The sequence below is a fragment of the Poecilia reticulata genome, chromosome 16 (assembly GCF_904066995.2).
Source record: "Poecilia reticulata chromosome 16, P_reticulata-male-v2, whole genome shotgun sequence".
Classification (NCBI taxonomy): Eukaryota; Metazoa; Chordata; class Actinopteri; order Cyprinodontiformes; family Poeciliidae; genus Poecilia; species Poecilia reticulata.
The window spans coordinates 8,912,505-8,930,463 of NC_088845.1; the positions used below are offsets into that span (position 1 = coordinate 8,912,505).

At 37.2% G+C, this 17,959-nt stretch overlaps 1 protein-coding gene across 1 annotated transcript; it reads right to left on the minus strand.

The window, feature by feature from the left end:
- Nucleotides 1-239: 239 nt before the first annotated feature.
- Nucleotides 240-17,626, minus strand: inpp5b (inositol polyphosphate-5-phosphatase B). Its single transcript, XM_081616750.1, has 23 exons — nt 17,189-17,626; nt 16,576-16,654; nt 16,255-16,352; nt 15,296-15,325; nt 15,066-15,176; nt 14,479-14,622; nt 10,151-10,241; nt 8,887-9,057; nt 6,669-6,770; nt 6,295-6,409; nt 5,630-5,746; nt 4,640-4,827; nt 4,400-4,511; nt 4,203-4,312; nt 3,534-3,669; nt 2,983-3,093; nt 2,646-2,811; nt 2,311-2,546; nt 2,116-2,223; nt 1,373-1,457; nt 908-1,035; nt 699-810; nt 240-607 (listed from the first exon to the last, which is right to left on the minus strand). Exons 1-23 carry the CDS (start codon nt 17,244-17,246, stop codon nt 498-500), a joined length of 2,718 nt encoding a protein of 905 aa, XP_081472876.1. The 5' UTR covers nt 17,247-17,626; the 3' UTR covers nt 240-497.
- Nucleotides 17,627-17,959: the final 333 nt, after the last annotated feature.

A 17,959-nucleotide genomic window follows, 5' to 3' on the forward strand; every position in this document is an offset into this window, starting at 1 on the left:
TTATAGTCGCACTGTGTTGTCAACAAAGTACCCGGCTTTTGGGTAGTTTGTGCGTCTTTAAAATTCATTTCAATGGCTGTCAAATTATGTTGCTATGCTGTTAAAAATGAGGGGCATACTTGTAGACGGTGTAAAGCTGAAAATGAATATTTCTTTTTTTTTAAGTTGTGTATAATGTACTTCTTTTCTAAAAGCATAAATAAAATGCAATGTAAAGAGAAAAATAAAAGCAGACCACACATTTTTAAAGTTTTATATGCAAAGACATTAAAATACAAGCTTTTCTTTAAATAAAATATACATTTAAAACTTTTAGACTTCTACAGATCTACAATAATCAGTGATAACTGGATCACAAAACATACTAAAATTACAATCATAATTTCTTTAATGTAAATACACTACTTTACTGTACATAAATGTGGTAAAATAAATTCCTAGTTTCAAATACTGTACTGTTTTTAGTGTTCCACTTCAGCAAAATAGACGTTTTGTGCCTAAGAGGAATGTTGGGTTAGGAAATGCTGAAAGAACTCCTGTGTTTTCCTCTTTTCTGCAAGATCCTGCTTCTTAGTCGATCTCAGGAGCAAGGAGGCAAAGATAGTGGCTGTGAACAAAGAGAATTCATTATTTATAGCGCACAGAAGAGTGATTCCAGTTGAAGGTAAAAAAGAACGAAAATGTATTCATTTCCTTACCCAAAATGGCAACTTCTAATCGATTGTTTGCTGAATTCTTTAAGAGCTCACGGAGAAAGGCTGCTAAATAGTTGAACACATTTTTATGGAACTGAGGTAGCATGGAAATAATCTGAACACAAGGAAAGGAAAGTCGGTGTCAACAGAGCATTTAGGTTTTTATTCCCCAACATCAGAAAATAAAGATTGCTGTGATGTTTTTCCCTTACTTTCTCACACTGGCCTGCACTGGAGCTGCATTCAAGGCACTGCTGGTAAAAAGAAAAGGGAATCACAGGCTCTGGGAGGGCATCTAGGAAGAGAAGAAGGGCTTCTGCCACTGAATGGTTGCTACCCGCTGCAGGTTGATAAAGTCAAGGGAACATTTCTTGTGTGAAATATACCAAAGACTTAAGTATTTTTGTATCACAGCAACAATTCTGTGGTGTAGGGTAACTCCAATTAAAAAAACAAACAAAAACGATGTGGTGACAGCTTCATGCGGTAGTTTTAAAGAGTTTTATTTCACTCTGGAATAAATGTAATCAAAATTCAACGCAGATATGGAGCATTTACATTTATAAGTCTTTAGTAACAGCAACAAAAATATGCAAAGACCATTACAAAGCTTTTTCAAATATTTCAGTGTTTCACTTTTTTTTTTTAACTAATCAATAATTTTTTTGAAAGGATACGAAGAGAATCTGGCATCCCGGAATCAAGACAATCTCTTATTTCAGCAAATTCAGTCCGAAGTCCAGGTTGCTGAAATATGTCTTCCTGTAAATAGAAAGACCACATTTGGTTTCCCTTAGGAGCACATACATAAATGATTTATTGAGCCTGACCTAAATAAAAAAAGTTTCTGAATGAAGGCTTAAAAATGAAATATAGATGTAACTCCTTACTTAAATCTACTCCGACTTCCTACAAGCTGCAGGGCACAATTACTTAATCATATTAGCCTCTGTGTAGCCTTAGGATAAATCTAAAACTTAAACCTTTATCTTAATCTAAGGAAGGCCATTTAATTTTAGAACATATTCTAAACAATACATATATACTTTAAGATATAAACTGTAATCTAATGAAATAATTTGAAACTAAACCCACTAATAAGCAAGAATAATAAAACCAAAAACAAGTAAAATCCACTCCAATATGGGTCAATAGGAAATCATCTCTTTACAAGCGCCTTATTTTTTTACCCAATGAACTTATATTTTTTTTTACAACTTTAATGCAAAAAAACTAAGAAAATATTTTTTATGTTAGGAAATTTTAAATGTGCAAAAACCTTCTATATTTTGCCACTCAGGAGCAATGCTGAAAGCATGCACTTTATTCCCCGAGTCCTTACCTTTGCAGATGCCTGCAGCTTGGATACACAAATGGCAAATCTAACAGCAAACTTTTGTAAATCCAAATCTTTTCTCACCTGATTGACAGCATTGCGAAATAAGTGATCCACCATCATCCAGAGTTCTTTAGGAATGTCAAGAGGCTTTTCATCGGTTGCTGTATCATCGTTTGGAGACTTTTCCGCCTGATGTTCAAAAGAAAAAGACACGTTTGTTCGAAACTTTAAAAAAGATGACAAGAAATGAAAGAAGAAATTTCAAACGTTGCTAACCAGCTCAAGAAGGGTCTCTTTCGGCATGTCTTGAATGGGTTCTTTCATGTGACACAGTGAATAGATAGAAGTACCGTAGCAGCTTGGCAAATAGTTCCCTGTTACGGAGATGAAGTAGTCCTTGCCTCGCTCCAAATGAAGTACCAGAATATCTTCAATCTCCTGCTTGCCGCAGTTTAGATCTGGTGCCATTGAGCGGTTTACAAAGACCTCCAGGTCAACGTCCATAGAAGCGCCTAGAAAATTAGAGATGGACATACAACATTATGTACATCTCTAAGCCATGATGCAACGTTTGAGGCTCCAAGTTAAGTTTCAGGGTTCAGGATTCTCACCTTGTGCAATGAAGCCTTTGGGTGGGTTGGCTGTGAGCCAGGGCTTGGAGTACGTGGATTCATTCGGCTTCTGGATGAATTCAAACTGACATGGGACCTGCCCGTCATTGAAAAGGTTCAGGGTCTCGGCGTGGTGTTGCATGAACTTCACATCCTTGAAGTGGAACTGAAGGAAAACAAATTCAGAGTCAAAATATGACATCATTCTACGTCGTTTACACAACGTTAATAGAGTTAAATAGACTGTGTCAAAAAGCAACGGCCTATTTAACTCTGAAAATGTATATAAATAAACTGATTTCTATTGAGCTACAAATTACAGGATAGGACATTTTACCTCTCGCTTGGACAAGCTTAAAGATGGAATACATTCATTCTCCATTTTGTCTATATTGCGCACAATCTCTTCAAAGGTCTTCTTATAAGCTTCGGGATTTACTCTCTTGATCTGATGAAGAGGGAAGGGAGTCAAAGCAGAAGTTAAAAAAAATGTAAAAAAATTTAAATATGTGGGATAGTAGCATTAAACGGCAGCCTTAGTAATTAAAAAAAATAAATAAATAAAGATTAAAGAGTATAATAAGCAATCCAAGCAGGTCAGTACTTTTGAAATTTTTATTACCCGACTCTCCCTAAAATGCAATTGCAATATCTGCATTTGTGCGTCATAGGATTTATGAACCGCTGCCTCTTAACCTCAACTCTCAACTCTATTTCTCATCTTACGAAATAAACTGAATTCAAACATAAGAGTCTGAAGGACAAGGCAAAATCTTGAAGTCATTTTACATGTCTAACATGCTTGTCAAATATTGAGGTTAATGCATCTTGTCCAAACCAAAGACAATGAATTAAACATGAAATTTGTTAGAAGACTGAAGCATTTACCCCGATGACGAGCAAAGAGCTGACAGGCTTGTGGTCACTGGTCCTTACATCCATATGGCTCTTGTAATGCTCTTGCTGAATGTTCTTCCCTTTCCACAAGATGCGGTCACACCATGCAGGGATGCGGCATTTTTCACTGAAACCAGAGGAATAAAGTGGACAATATTTGCAAATTGGTCCATCTGTGGTAAAACACAGTAATCGGGAATTTCATTTCACGATTTATTATTGTTAAATAAGCACTGAAATGCTAGTGTTACTTAGTGTTAGTGATACTTAGTGATGCCTAGTGGTCAAGGCACATTTATAGACATTGTTTATAAACACTGTAATCTGGGAGGTCAAATGAATATAACAAAGACATCAGAGCAAATTGGACTTTACCGGTTTTCTGATTAAATAATAATGCTGAACAAACAATGGATCAACAAGTGGATCTCTTTTTGTGCACACTCACAACCACCTGCATAAACTAGGATGATATAAGAAGCCTCTAAAGACAAAAAAAATTCAAAGAATCGAATGAAATGTAGGCGACATATTTCCAGGATAAATTGAATAGTTTGTGTTCAACTAATCTCTCTGCAAGTCTTCAATCTTTTACTGCAAACACTAAACTATTGAAAATATAGATTCATAAAGAAAAAAAAAAGTTGCAGTCAGAAATACCTCGTATCCCATTTGTCAGAGCCGGTGTCATATTTGTAGGTGGGCTGGAAATCAATTTCTCCTTCCTCAAAGCCGACAAACACAGCCTGCACATCGATCTGCCTCTTGAGCTGAGGGGTCGCATGAAGCAAATGAATATCTCCACTCATAAACACAAATGATAAATCAGGAACATTAAGGCAATAGATTGTAATTACCTGATCATAAGAGTGAAGAGTCTCAAAATCATTCTTGGCGATTAGATCTTTCACACCGTCGATGTCCAGATCGCTGAGTCTGTAGTTGAGGTCCCCGATCCACAAAACAACACTGATCCAAGAAGCACAGACGTATTTATAACAAAGACGTGATCACACATAAAACTATCATTCCATATTCATAATGATAAACCTGTTTGATGCAGTGTAACAATGTAGAATCATTGAGGAAGTACACACTTGTGCTTCAAGATGGTGAGTGGAGGGTGCGTAGGATCGAGCTGCCGAAACTGGAGACGACTGCAAATGTCCTTGAAGTCCTGATTACGTCTGTCGTACTCTTCCACGTGCGCAGCCAGGTGAGAGTTGACTACGCAGATGTCAGAGTTGTGGAAGCGAAAACGGATCGCAACAGCGCCTTTGTTTCCCTGTGGAGGACGAAAGATTAATGCAAGGAAAGAATATTTATTCGGCCGTCTAAAATAAAATGAGAAAAATCTTTTTGATGAGAACGATCTGAACTACTGCTTCATTTACCATGTTGACTACATGATTTGTAGTGATTAGAAGAAGACTATTTGGGTAAGTTCCTCATTCTTCAGTTTGGCCACACTTAGTTTGATGACATCACATGAAATTGCTTTCAACAGGAAATTTAGTTCCTTAACTTGTCAAACCATCTGACAAACATTTGACATCTAAAAACACAACACAGTTGACCGCAGCAGCATATTTTTTGTTATCATTATGTTTTAAAGTCTCTTACCACCTCACATCCAATACATAGAATGCAGTAGATAGATATACAAGCATCAGAACGATAATGAATCATTCTGATGCTTATATGTAATTATCAGTATTGTCAAAATAAAAACAACTTTAAAAACTGCAGCAGTACAGCCATCAGTGCTTATGTAGTTTGTAGCTTACATAACACTTGAGTCAGGAATGAAACTAAATGTTTAAGTAAAAGTTCTGGATCAGTACCAATAACAGCAGATTTTTAAATTTAGATACAGCGATTAGACTGAAACCCTTGCATGTTCTTGTCCCTTGTGAATAAGGGACAAGAATAACAACAATCTAGAGATAGTGCACTCCAAATGAGTGAGAGAAATGAGTGAGAGAAGACTAATTTAACAGACTAGTTTTTTTTTTTTAACCTGCAGTAACAAGTGCTATTTTAAAGCCCTGTTTTTCTGAGCAGAGCACTGCAGAAGCCATCCTTACCATCCTTCCCATTATGCCTGTGCCCACAGTCTCTGCCTCCACATCAGAGATGAATTCTGCATGCTCCTTCTTCACGTAGAAGATCAGCATGATGCCCACCAAACGGATCAACTTCACCTGAAGCAACAAATTATATGTTAACATATTCAATTAAATGTTTATGATTAAACCAAAATACAAAAGCATTAAGCTTTAAGCCATTTAGTTCCATCAGCATCTTATTTGAAGAAAACTTTAAGCAGACTTGTTTATTGGAGCACGTGAGGTAGAAGTGCACAAAAAGAAGCACACAAACTCCCACTGAGTCCAGGATTAAACACAAATCAAAAATATGTTTATTTTATAGCTGAATTTAACTGTCTGGAGCAGATCAGCCAAGTGTGCAGGGAGAAATGACACCTCACTATAATGTCTCTTCAGCTCTGATGAATAAGCTAGTGGTGCAAACAAATGAGGAAGCTAACAAGACAGAGTCAGCACTCTGAGAAAGGGGAAATGAGGAAATAATAACTAAAATGAACTAAAACTTATAAGTGGGCTGACTTGGCAAATAAAACCAAAAAAGGATAGATGCAGAGAAACTGGCTCCAACTTGTAAACAGAGCTAAAACCTTCTGAATCCACGATGATATAAAAACCAGCTCTGTAAATAAAAACCTACTTACCAAGGCATAATTAGCTTCTTCATGCAAAGCCTCAAACACGGCCTTCATCCACTCCAGCTCCTTGGGGGTGTCACTAAAGAAGAAAGCCTCTTTGCTGAGATCTAGCTCCTGAAAGCTACAAAAAAAGAGAGAGAAAAAAAAAGTTTCAAAGCTGCTCGTGTTCAGCAAACTTTTTCACTCCTTCACAGCAAAGCAGTAAATAGAAACGTAGGCAGGATCAGCGAGCATTCATGGCTGAAATCTGTGGGTGGGAATGCGGTTTACTTAAACAGGTTCAATAGTTGCAAGCATCTGTCAGAGGATTGAGCAGGAAACGTCTGTCTTTGTAACGGGATTAAGCAGAGCTCTTCTCCAGCAGGATGAATATGACTTACCCCAAGCAGTAAATGTCAGGAGGCTCGGGAGTGCAGCTCAGCCACGGACGGAGGCTCTCCTTCGGTGTCTGACCGTTCACATTGTATGTGCCAAGAAAGAATCTGTAAGAGAAAAAATAATAATCATCATAACTTAATCTGATCAATCTGACTGGAACTTTTTACGTCTACGGGAAAAACTAGTGGCTTTTTTGAGCCTGATTTCCAGATGAGGAAGCTAAAATGGTGAAACAAAATTCATTACATATTAACCAGAGCATATTACGTTTTGATGCAATATACTGGTTCATGATGAAAAACTTTGAAATTCTTTCTAACCAACTATAGGACGCATAAGAGAAACTGTCATAACATTTTGCTTTTAAAAAGTTGCCATTTCTAAATTTCCAAAATGTTCCATCATACCATTTCTGTGGCTTAATTAAAGCCCATTAATTGAGAGCCGAGAGAAATAAAAGTGTCTGCATAGGTTCTCTACAACTGTGTGGATCAGAAAACTGCAGCACTGCCTGTCAGCTGGCTGAAAGAAGACCCCCCCATCTATGCTTTTTGATCACAAGAAAGAAACAGTTTGAAAATATTCTCTGATTAAGAAAAATAAAACAGAACCAAAAAGATTAGACACAAATTAGGCAGTTTAAAAACTAGATGGAAAAAAATAATATATATTATATATGACATTGATTTACTTGTTATATGCTATTTTAGCAGCAGTAAGGATTCTTGTTGAAATTACATACTAATTTCACCATAAAGCTGTGGTATTTTTAATCAAGTTTTCATATTGTCACAGCTTCATTTTCGCCAATCCCAACATGACTATCGACATTATAGCATCCCATACAAGCTAATATCAGTGGACTATCAATAAAAAGAGCAAGTGTTTGGGCAACTCAGTTACAACAACACTAATTGTACATGCAAACAGCACTATTTTCATTTTCTCAAAACTTCTAAAACATCCAACTGAAAACCTAAATATAAAACCAGAAACTTACGACTTTAGTGGAAGCAAAACAAAAACCTCCAAAGTGGAGAAAAAATACATCTGGTTACAAAACAACACAGAGGACACCAACAATGTCTGCCGACATCTCCACTGGAGAGACACTGCACACTGAAGGACACCTTGATTGTGACACACGCAGTACCAGAGCCTTTCCATTTAGATCTCCACTGAGATTTGCTGTTCAGGTCCAGATTTAAGATTGGTTTCCGTCTATTCAACAGCCCAGATTGACCCTCAGAGGTCATTTCCACATGCAGTTGCACAGGATGGAAACAGAAACCCTGTTTTGTGCCAGTTAAAAATGTTCCATCCTGATAGCCTGGGTCTTTGTTACACAGAAAGATAAACTCATGTTTTATACAAAATATAGTATTCTGCCAGGCTTGAATATTGAGTTCATTTACAGCCAGTAACATTTCTAAATATCCAGACTAAAACTGAAAGCCAAAGAAGCACAAAATCATCCATACGACACGCATCATTGACAAGAAAGTAATCATTAAACATTTCAGGATAAAAATACAGGGGCATCTTGATAAACTGGTATGTAAATCAAAAGTTAATTTGACTAATAACTCAGTTGAACAGTTATGCATTTCAAGCATTCATTTTAAGTTTGCTTTATTTTTAGTTTATGGCTTACATCAAATGAAAACTCAAAATTATGTTTTGTTCTCAGAAATAAACTCTTAATAGGTATATTTTAAAATATCACAAAAACAAAATCCTCCTAAGTCTTGAAAGCAACACAAAGCTTAAAGAGCTCTAAGATTTCCTGGTAAACAGCTGCACTGCAGATAAAACACAGTGAACCAACTTCTAGTAATGAGTTATTTTATAATTAAGAAAATGAATTTACTTTTTGAGTAATGTGCACTTGTACGGCTACAAATTCTCATTTGGTGGTTGAATGATAAAACATCCCTAAAATGTCAAAATAACAGTCAACAATCCTCCTAGCAGATCACTTGTGTCTAAAATAAGTTAGACATGTCTACCACTAGGTGGCAGTATGGTAATTGTACAAATCAATTATTTTTATAGCTTCTAAATATTGAAATCCCACACACAACACTGTTAGAAACAAAGTATAAATGTAGATGTAAAAACTGCAATCAGCTACATATTTAGCTTTCTTAATATTAAAATTCAAAATCCTTTCACCTGGAAAAGCCGAAATGCAGGACGTGACTGAGACGAGGATCATACCTGAAATTCTCCAGATAGGTGTACGAGTCCTCACTTTTCAGCAGCTCACACCTGATGAGATTGTCGCGCAGGCCGAACTGCGGCATGGCCAGAATCTGAGCTTTGTTGGAGGCGGTGTGGCTGGAGGAGCGCACCAGATCATCCCGCTCCTCTCGACTAGAAATGCTCTGGCTGCACCACAAAGGTTTAAAAACAGACGGTCAGGGGCAACAGGGCAGATGTGTTTTCACAGATGAATGGCTAGTCTGACCAGAAAATGCACAGTTGCATTTAAAACATTTGTTTAGCAGCAAGCAAAGCCCGTGGTCAGGCTGCAACAGGAACAACTCGTTTTTTAACAAAGACATTGTATTTTACATTTTAAAAAAACAAAAACAGATCATTTATAAGTACTATTTCATTGTACTATGTGTGTGTGTGTGTGTGTGTGTGTAGTAATTAATGCTGATGAGAGAAAAAGAAACACATTACATCATAACTGCGTGATTTTTCCAGGAATTTATTGTAACCAAACTCTACCTTCATGGAAAGTAGGGTTTCCAGGTATAACAACAAAGTCAGCAGTACTATTGAACACCTTGTTAGATCACATTAACTGATACAGTAACAAGCAGTAAAATTATAAAAAACCTAAGAGCTAAACTATAAACTTGAACTCACATTTGCATTTTAAAAAGCTGCAAACAAATGTGAACTGCTGCTGAAAAGTGTGCTATTGTAAAAGTGTATTGCCCTTTGATCCGTTTTGTGCAGCACTGGCTTTTAATAACAGGGCAGTGGCACACCTGTGCAGCTGCACAGAAAAGGTTGCTCTAATTTAAAACATACAACAAAGCTTTTTTGGTTTCTCTCTCATAAACAAACAGAAACAGAACATGTAGGTTTCAAGTTGATTTATTTCAGTGACTCAGTCCAAAAAGGGGAAAATGTATGGTTATATTGCACTGTTAACTTAGTTCATTATGGCTTACTGCTAATCAGAACCAACAATATTGTTCTTCACAAAGTTTTAATACAACAGAAGAAAAACAACAAGGGCAAGATTTGAGTAAAAACACTTTTTGTACGCAAACGTTAGCTTTCTGCAACGTATATATGTATGCATTCTGTGTACGGTGAATTGGTATATGTTTCACTTTGCAGTATTCCAATTTATTAAAATATACTTAACATTCGCTGCAGGAGGGAATTTGTTTTCAAACTTCAGCCATCACTTTCCAAGAAACGCATAATATTAAAAATAATAATTAAAAACCCAACTTACTTATCTTGGCTGGAATTCCCTTTGGACTTTTGTGAGATACTGTTAGAACTTTTCACCTTTTCTAACGATCCCTTTTTGTCCGACACTTTCTCTGCGGGTAAAGAAGACGAAACAGAACAACATTAAATTTAATGCAGAATTACAGCCTGTTGTAGAACAATGCTTTAAACAACCGCCACAATAAAAACTAGATTTACAAGCTGTTCACATGTTAGTAGTGGGAAGAGTGTGTTTCAGTTGCAAGATTTTTTTCACCTCCATCTACATTTTAGCTTATTAACTAAAACTAAGCTTGGGGTGATTGGATTTGTAGTAACGGAACAATTAAACCCAATCTCTATATTTTAAAGACAGGGCCTAGCTGAGGGCTTCAGATGCCTGTGGCCATCTTTTGCAGTCAGTTACAGTTACTGCATTCTAAGTAGCTGGATTTAATGGCTGAGTGTGAAGTATGAGACAGCATGGGCCCTGTCTCCTGCTGCTTGGCAGAGAAGGCAGCCAGCTCCCCTGAGAGAGAAAGCCAAGCACTTTGAGGAGGAACTTAAACTTTTAAGACATATCCAGAATGCATTAGGAACGCATTGGACTGACAGCGTAGCATAATAATCTGAAGGATAACATTAAATATGATTTTGAGGTGGACAATGTAACCATATCAAGTCGTGTCAAATAGGAATAATCTAAAGTGAGGATGTAATGGTATGACATTCATGGGTAGCTATAATAGTCTTATGCAAATAGTTGAATGAATATACTTTTAGTCTCACTAAACTATATCTGATATGTATAACCTTCTAATCTACTGCCATCTTACATTTTTTAGGAAGTTATTAAATTATACTAGTCATATGTTGTAGGCATCCAATTGTTTATTAGCTGCAACTATGTGTGATTACAAAGTAAATGTCAAAATCAGAAATGTTACTACTAAAGCTGGGATTGCAGTTTTACAGCTCCATTAAGAAAATGTGCTTACTGCACTAGTTTTATTAGGGAAATGTGTGGTGACATATGACCCAGAGTTCTCAAGAATCTCAGTGTGCTCCATATGGTCAAGTGACTTTTAAAACTTTAAAAAAGAAAACTATGCCACTACTGTTTTTCTTCACCTCTCCGAAAAACAAATGCAATAGTGCAAATATATTCCTGGTCATAAAGATATGACAAAGATATGTCATTAAGATATGGAACTCACTGTGTTAAAAATGGAGGATCACTACTCACTCCTATTAAGACAACATGGTTAACAAATTGCAGTTGGCAACTATTAGCAATATATTTGAATATGAACTGCAGGACCTACCTGAAAAGACACCAAACTACTTAACTAGCTATTAAGTTTGTTATGTTGCATATTGCTAAAATAAAGGCAAACATAGGATAAAATGTGGCACAAAGGTTAAGCCCTTAAAACCAAAATGTACCAAACATTTTAATGTTCTTGGTAAATCACAGTATCTGTAAGGAATGTTTGATTTTGCATTGCAATTGAGCCTCCTCTTATAAATACAAACAATTAAGTAAACCATTCTCTGTTTTTGCTAAAATACAGTGTTTCACAAAAAGATTTTAAGCTGTAGTTTTTATGAGTACCATAGTTAAATGCAATACTTTTTATCATTTGTCTCTTTAATGAATAATATTGAGTACAATAAGATGCTATTAGTTTGTTATTTGGTTGAGATATCTGCTCAGGAAGACAGTTGGCAGTGGCTGGCTTATCAGATATGTTGTTCGGACAGCACGCTTTTCGCAACAGCAAAACGCATCTTATCTGCAAGCGAGGAAAACATGTAGCTTTCTTAATTCAGTTAGCTCACGGGCAGAGCACAGCAAAAGAAGATTGAGGGGCAACAATGCATTTGCTGTATCCACCGAACTCATGAAAAGTGCAATATCTCCTGCACTTTTTAAGGCCTCTGAATGAAAGAACTTTTGAGGTAGTAACTTTTAAAAATCTGGTTATTAATGACATTTAGATGACAAGTTATTGGTACTTAAAAGACAAATAACATGCAAAGATATTGCAACAGCAACTGTGATAAAATAATTCATGCAGGTATATTAATCATTAGTTGGACAAAAGCAATGGTAAAGCAAATAATAACAGCTCAACTGCTTGTGAATTATGCTACACCTGCTATTAAAACAAACTGCAAAATGCATTCCAGCAATAGTTATCAAAAATTATCTATTAAAGCCAACATATTTCTGAATTAGGTTTGTAACAATAATTCACATTATTAGTAGCTCTTAAATTATAATATATTTTTTTAAAATAACCTCTAGCGTTTCTAGGAAGAGCTTACACTTCCAGATATGGAGATAAGAAACTGAACACGCTCATGTGCCTTTATCAGCGGGTCAATCTTTACTCAAGCATACATGTCAGCTCGTTTTATCAGCCTTCATTCTCTTCCGTATTAAAACATTAACGCCTTTTTGTCACTACAACTGCACAAAGTTCAAAATTACATAACTTCCCCATCATCCCTTGCTGTATCAACAACGAGAATTCACCTAAACGTGGGTTAAGCAAGGTTTTTTTTATGCAATATATTTTCAGCTTCAGGTATGACTGACATGTTTTAAAACTGCTTAAAGTCAGGTTAAGTAAGGTTTTTGCCTAGAGCTTAACTATTATTTTTAAAGCAGAATTTCTAAAGGGAAAGGCACTCTGACCTCAACAAATTCTCGGCTTTAAACTAAAAGACAGAGCACGAAAAAACCAAATGAAGAGTGGACAGACAGTGAAAAGCCAGGAAATGTAACAGGCTGACAGCAATTCAAACGTGTGAAAGGGCACGAATATTCAACCACTTAAACACGTTGAGCAACATCAGCCACAACAGGTGCCCCACCATCGACATCATTTAAATCCTGCTGCTAGCGTTAGCCGCGACGTTTTAATATCCACGTTTTCAAGTCAACAACAGAGGACAAGTTACCAACATTAGCGTTACTAAAGGGACATAAAATAAGCGATACATTTCCGCATGACTCCCGCAAAATATTGAAACTAACTAGCAATACTAATCCTGTTCGAATTACTGTTTGTTAGCATTAGCTAGAAAAAGTTAGCCAATCTCAGCTCCCTGACTGCTCCTTCTGTGTTTTCTCTCGCCTCCTCAGAATCAACAATCAATGCTTTGGGAATGATTTTCATACCAGAGTCTCTCGTCATCCCAGACATGTCCTTGTGTCGCTCCCACGCATTCTGTGCAGAGGATCAATGTACATTGTGTTTCAGACCTGCCCATGCTAACGTTGTAGTAGGAGGAGGGGTTTTTGCATTTCCTTGCTGCAGTGAAAAGACAGAACACGCAGAACAAGCTGCAAAAATGCAACTGGGAATTACTTCATGCCCTAAGTGTTTGGCTGGGAATTCAACGCTCGGGAAAAGATTTTTTTGTTTGTTTGTTTTGGACCAACACCAACATGGTCAGAAATGTTTCATTCAACTTGCAGAGATCTCCGTGTGTGTTAGTGTTTGTGCATTTGATTTTTGTTTTGCATGCGTGTCTACAGGAGCACACAAAACACAGATGTAACATTGTACACAAATAAATAGCAACTCACAAGCTTTTCTGCTTACATGAAGAATAACAAGTACATTTTATCTTAGGGTACCAACACTGCCCTACTGAGACGATTTGAGATTGCTGCCTTTCCAACACTTTTCAGTATTTGATGTCATAATGTACATTTTTGCTATTCATGGATGGTTGTGTTTCCTAACCCCGAGAATACCAGTTTCAATTGGTGTGTATGTGTGAGTGTGCAATACTCATATTGCGAAGGACTGTTGGGGTACAATAATTAGACTCCAAACTTCTCTGAACTTGCATTATTCAAGCTAAACCTCTAAATTTGTGGTGTGAGCTGAAGAAGTCAAGAGAGCTACTTAACATGGCCCCTAGCCTCACTAAGTAAATGCCGTCAAATCAAATGAGATTTTTTTTCCCCCTATTTTTTTTCAGTGAGCAATTATGCTACAGCATTAAAATATTAATTTATTTTCAAACTTTTTGCATATCTTTACCAGGTGTGCCACCAAATCTGTCTGCCGCAGAAATTCTCACGTTATTCATGGTGTTGTTTCACCAGTGAAAAGGTCATGTAATAAACCCTTTGAAGGATGACAGAGTTTCATCCGAAGGAAGTGGTCTTTTTTGAAATCGCTATGACGCAATCCTCCAAAGCATAAAATTGTCGACCAAAGACACAGAAACAAGCGTCTGCTTCATCCCTCTCTGCTCTGACGCTGTCAGGAGTTCAATAGGTTTCACAGACCCCAGCTTTTTATAAATGAAACAGAGATGACAAACCGATTTTCTGGTGCTGATTATTTTTAGTGGGTAAAACCTCCAGCGGTGCAATGGCTTGCTTCATAGCTTCCTGTCTTTTGATAGATTTCTTGTACTTCTTGATCCACTCGAACTTGGGTATTTGTGTGGGCAACCTGCACACATCTAAGGGATGACGGACAGAGACAGCAAGAATAATAGATTAAGAGAAAACAATGTGATATCTTTCACAGCAAAGCATTAACAGCTCTACTTTGAGAACAACAAAAAGAAAAGGGACATTCATGACATAGCGCCCGTAATGCGTCGTTCATGTGATGCTTCCACTGTGAAAGTAGTGAGCTTGTGGTGAATGTGACCGTCCCTAGCAACAGACTTCCTTCTAACAAAAGGCTTGTCTAATTTCGATGTCATTGTTCAGACATGATGACATAAAGTTCAGTCCATTTACCGTTTACGTATGTTTTTGCAATACATCTGTGCTACGTTTCTAATAAACACATTATAGAATTTGATTATATTTTGCTCCTTAAAATGTTCAAAAGCTTTGGAAGATTTTGCCAAATGCTGGCTGTTGTGTGAAACAGACCACAAACAGTTCACCCTACCACTCCATGCCTTGTTGACTTCACAGAGAAAGAGGCGAGAGTGGGACCCAAACGGAAGCCTGAGCTCTAATTCTTCATTCTTGTAGCTCATTCTCACTCTGGTGTCTGCACCTACAATAAGATAAAAAGTGTGGCAGGGGAGAAAACATTGCAAGATTCATTTTCTGTACGGTAGATCAGTTATGCAAGATAATGATGTCTGAGACTTTAGATAAACGAGGGCAACTTACCCACAACCACAAGCTGCTCTGGAGAAGAAACTAGAGAAAGCAACATTAGAAATATGTCAGGGTGCTTCATACTGTACTTTATTTGCTTTTCAGTTTAGAGGCAATAAGAATTTTATTAAAAAGTGCCAGCAAATACAGGTCTTGCAAAAGTATTCATACCTGCTGAACCCACCGATTGCGAGACAGACTCCTACCACCATTCTCCCGTGGTTTTCAAAGTTTTTGTTACAAAAAATCTGAAAAGTGTGATGTGCATTTCATTCAGCCCCTTTTACTCTCATATTTCCAATAAAATCCAGTGAAACCAACTCCCTTCAGCAGTCAACTAATTAGTAAATAGTCTATCTACGTTTAATGTATTATATGAGGTTAGTTAGAGGAACATAGTGATCAAACAGCATCAGACACACATCCAACAGACTAGAGATAAAGCTGTGAATACATCTAAAACAGAATCACAAGCTTCTACAACTTCACTTAGTGCTGTTAAAGCCACTGTTTGGCAAAAAGAGCAATAATCAGTGGTTGATCTGCATATGGACGAGCTGAAAAGATCCAGTTAATATCGGACATTCTGTTGATGGTCACGGAAAAACTATTAGTTGTGCACTCCCCAAATATAACCTTTATGAAAAGGTGGCAGTAATAAATCAACTATTGAAAGAAAATAAATCCAGCTTAATGTTTGCCACACAGCAAGTATGTGGAAGAAGGTGTGCTGGTCAAATGACACCAAGTCTGAAACATTTTTGCATTATATGCAAACTCATTTGTGGAGCGAAACTAACAACACACAACACACATCACGAATTTATCAACCCAACAGTGACACATGTTGGTGGCAACATCATGATGTGAGGATGCTTTGGCTGACAAGGTAAAAGTTAAAGGGAAGATTGACAGAGCTAAATAGAATACTTTTGTAAGACACTGTATAATTAATATCAGAAGAAAATTACCTTCAACAACAGCAAAGTCGAGGGTGATGGGTATAATGTCTTCAAGTGACACATCATCAGCCGTAATGGCCATTCTCCGATGGGTATAAATAAAGATTCTGCAAATAATTGTACATAAATGCAACAAGTATTAGACAAATACCAATGACAGAGTCAGTTTTAGTTAAGTTTGTGATTCAGAAGGAAATAAAGATTGAAAAATCAAAAGGCGGGACGAGGTTTTTGTCCCCACCTTTTCTTATTCATTTTTACTGCACAAATATAACAAACAATATGAAGGTTAAAAGCCATGTAAAGCTTCCTTAATTTGTTTGAACTTACGCGTGCTCTTTTGCACACTCTACCAGTCCGAGAAGTCTGCTTTCTGAGCAATCATCAAGCAGGATATCACATTGTACAGCATGTTTGCAGTTTAGTTAAGGAAAGTGTAATTTAAATTTAACTATTCAGCCAAAAACAGAAAAATATGTAGTAAAAACATTTGAAACATTTGCGTAGACATTTCAAGACCTGTATCCTTAATTCAAATCTATATTCTGTATGCAAATTACTGCATGTTCACATGCTATCTAACCTCCTTAACCACTCCCAATAAGAAGAAATCATGAGCTGTTGTTACGATGTCGCCATCTTGTGGATGACATGCGCAACTGCAGTTCTATGGAAAAGGCTATTTTGGGCAACTAATTGCAGACCAAACCCGTTTATCCTGCTCAAAACTGCGCGAACTGTTCAAGCTGACCCTGGTTCGAAATCACAAGCCAAATGACTCAGTTAAGTGATTAAAAACCCGATCAACTCCTACAGCTTAATCTTACAGGCCTCAACCTGGGTTGTATCTCCAGAATCTGTCGGTCCAGTTTGTGAGTTAGAAGCAGTCGGTCCTTATTTTGAATCTCCGATCACTTAGAAACCATGCGCGGCTCAAAGGATACTACAATGCAGTTTTCTTCTTTTCCCAAAGTTTCCTGAATTGCAACGGACTGATCCATGGTGAAGAGCTGAGACAACTTCGGCAGCGCGTTTTTTTTTTCTTTTTTCTTTCTCCAATGTGAATCCGCGGAGGAGTTTCGAGTGACCCAGTTATTCCTCCTCCATGAGGGGATCACCGACCGAACGGGCAGCTGAAGGAGACACGGCCCAGCAGCAGCAGTAGCAGCTCAGCGCGGTTCGACATCCTTTTTTCACTCCTTTACGATCCAGATGTTTTCTCCGCTACTGGTTCAGCCCGAACCCCAGCACGCGCACGCACTCACGGTGCCACGCACTCGTCAGGATCGGTCTTGACGTCACTTAAGGGCTGTCATCAGCACAATCAGAAAGGGTGGAAGGATTTTGGGATCGGTTTGAATTAAGCTTCAAGTCAGTGACCCAAATGGGACTTGGAGCCTTCGAGAAGAGGAGAGCGGAACTTACGAAATGTTCATGACGGAAAATGTGATTTCAAAATGTAAGGGAAGGAAATTGAAGAATAGATGAAACTGTAACCCTCACACTCAAATAACAAGTGAGACACCAAGTGATTTAATAAGACATTTATTTTACAGGGATCTCAATATAATAATAATAATAATAATAATAATAATAATAATAATAATAATAATAATAATAATAATAATAATAATAAAGAACAATATAAGATTTTTAATTCTGATGATTATGGTATACAGCTAATTAAGTCCCTCCAAACACAGGAAACGTACTA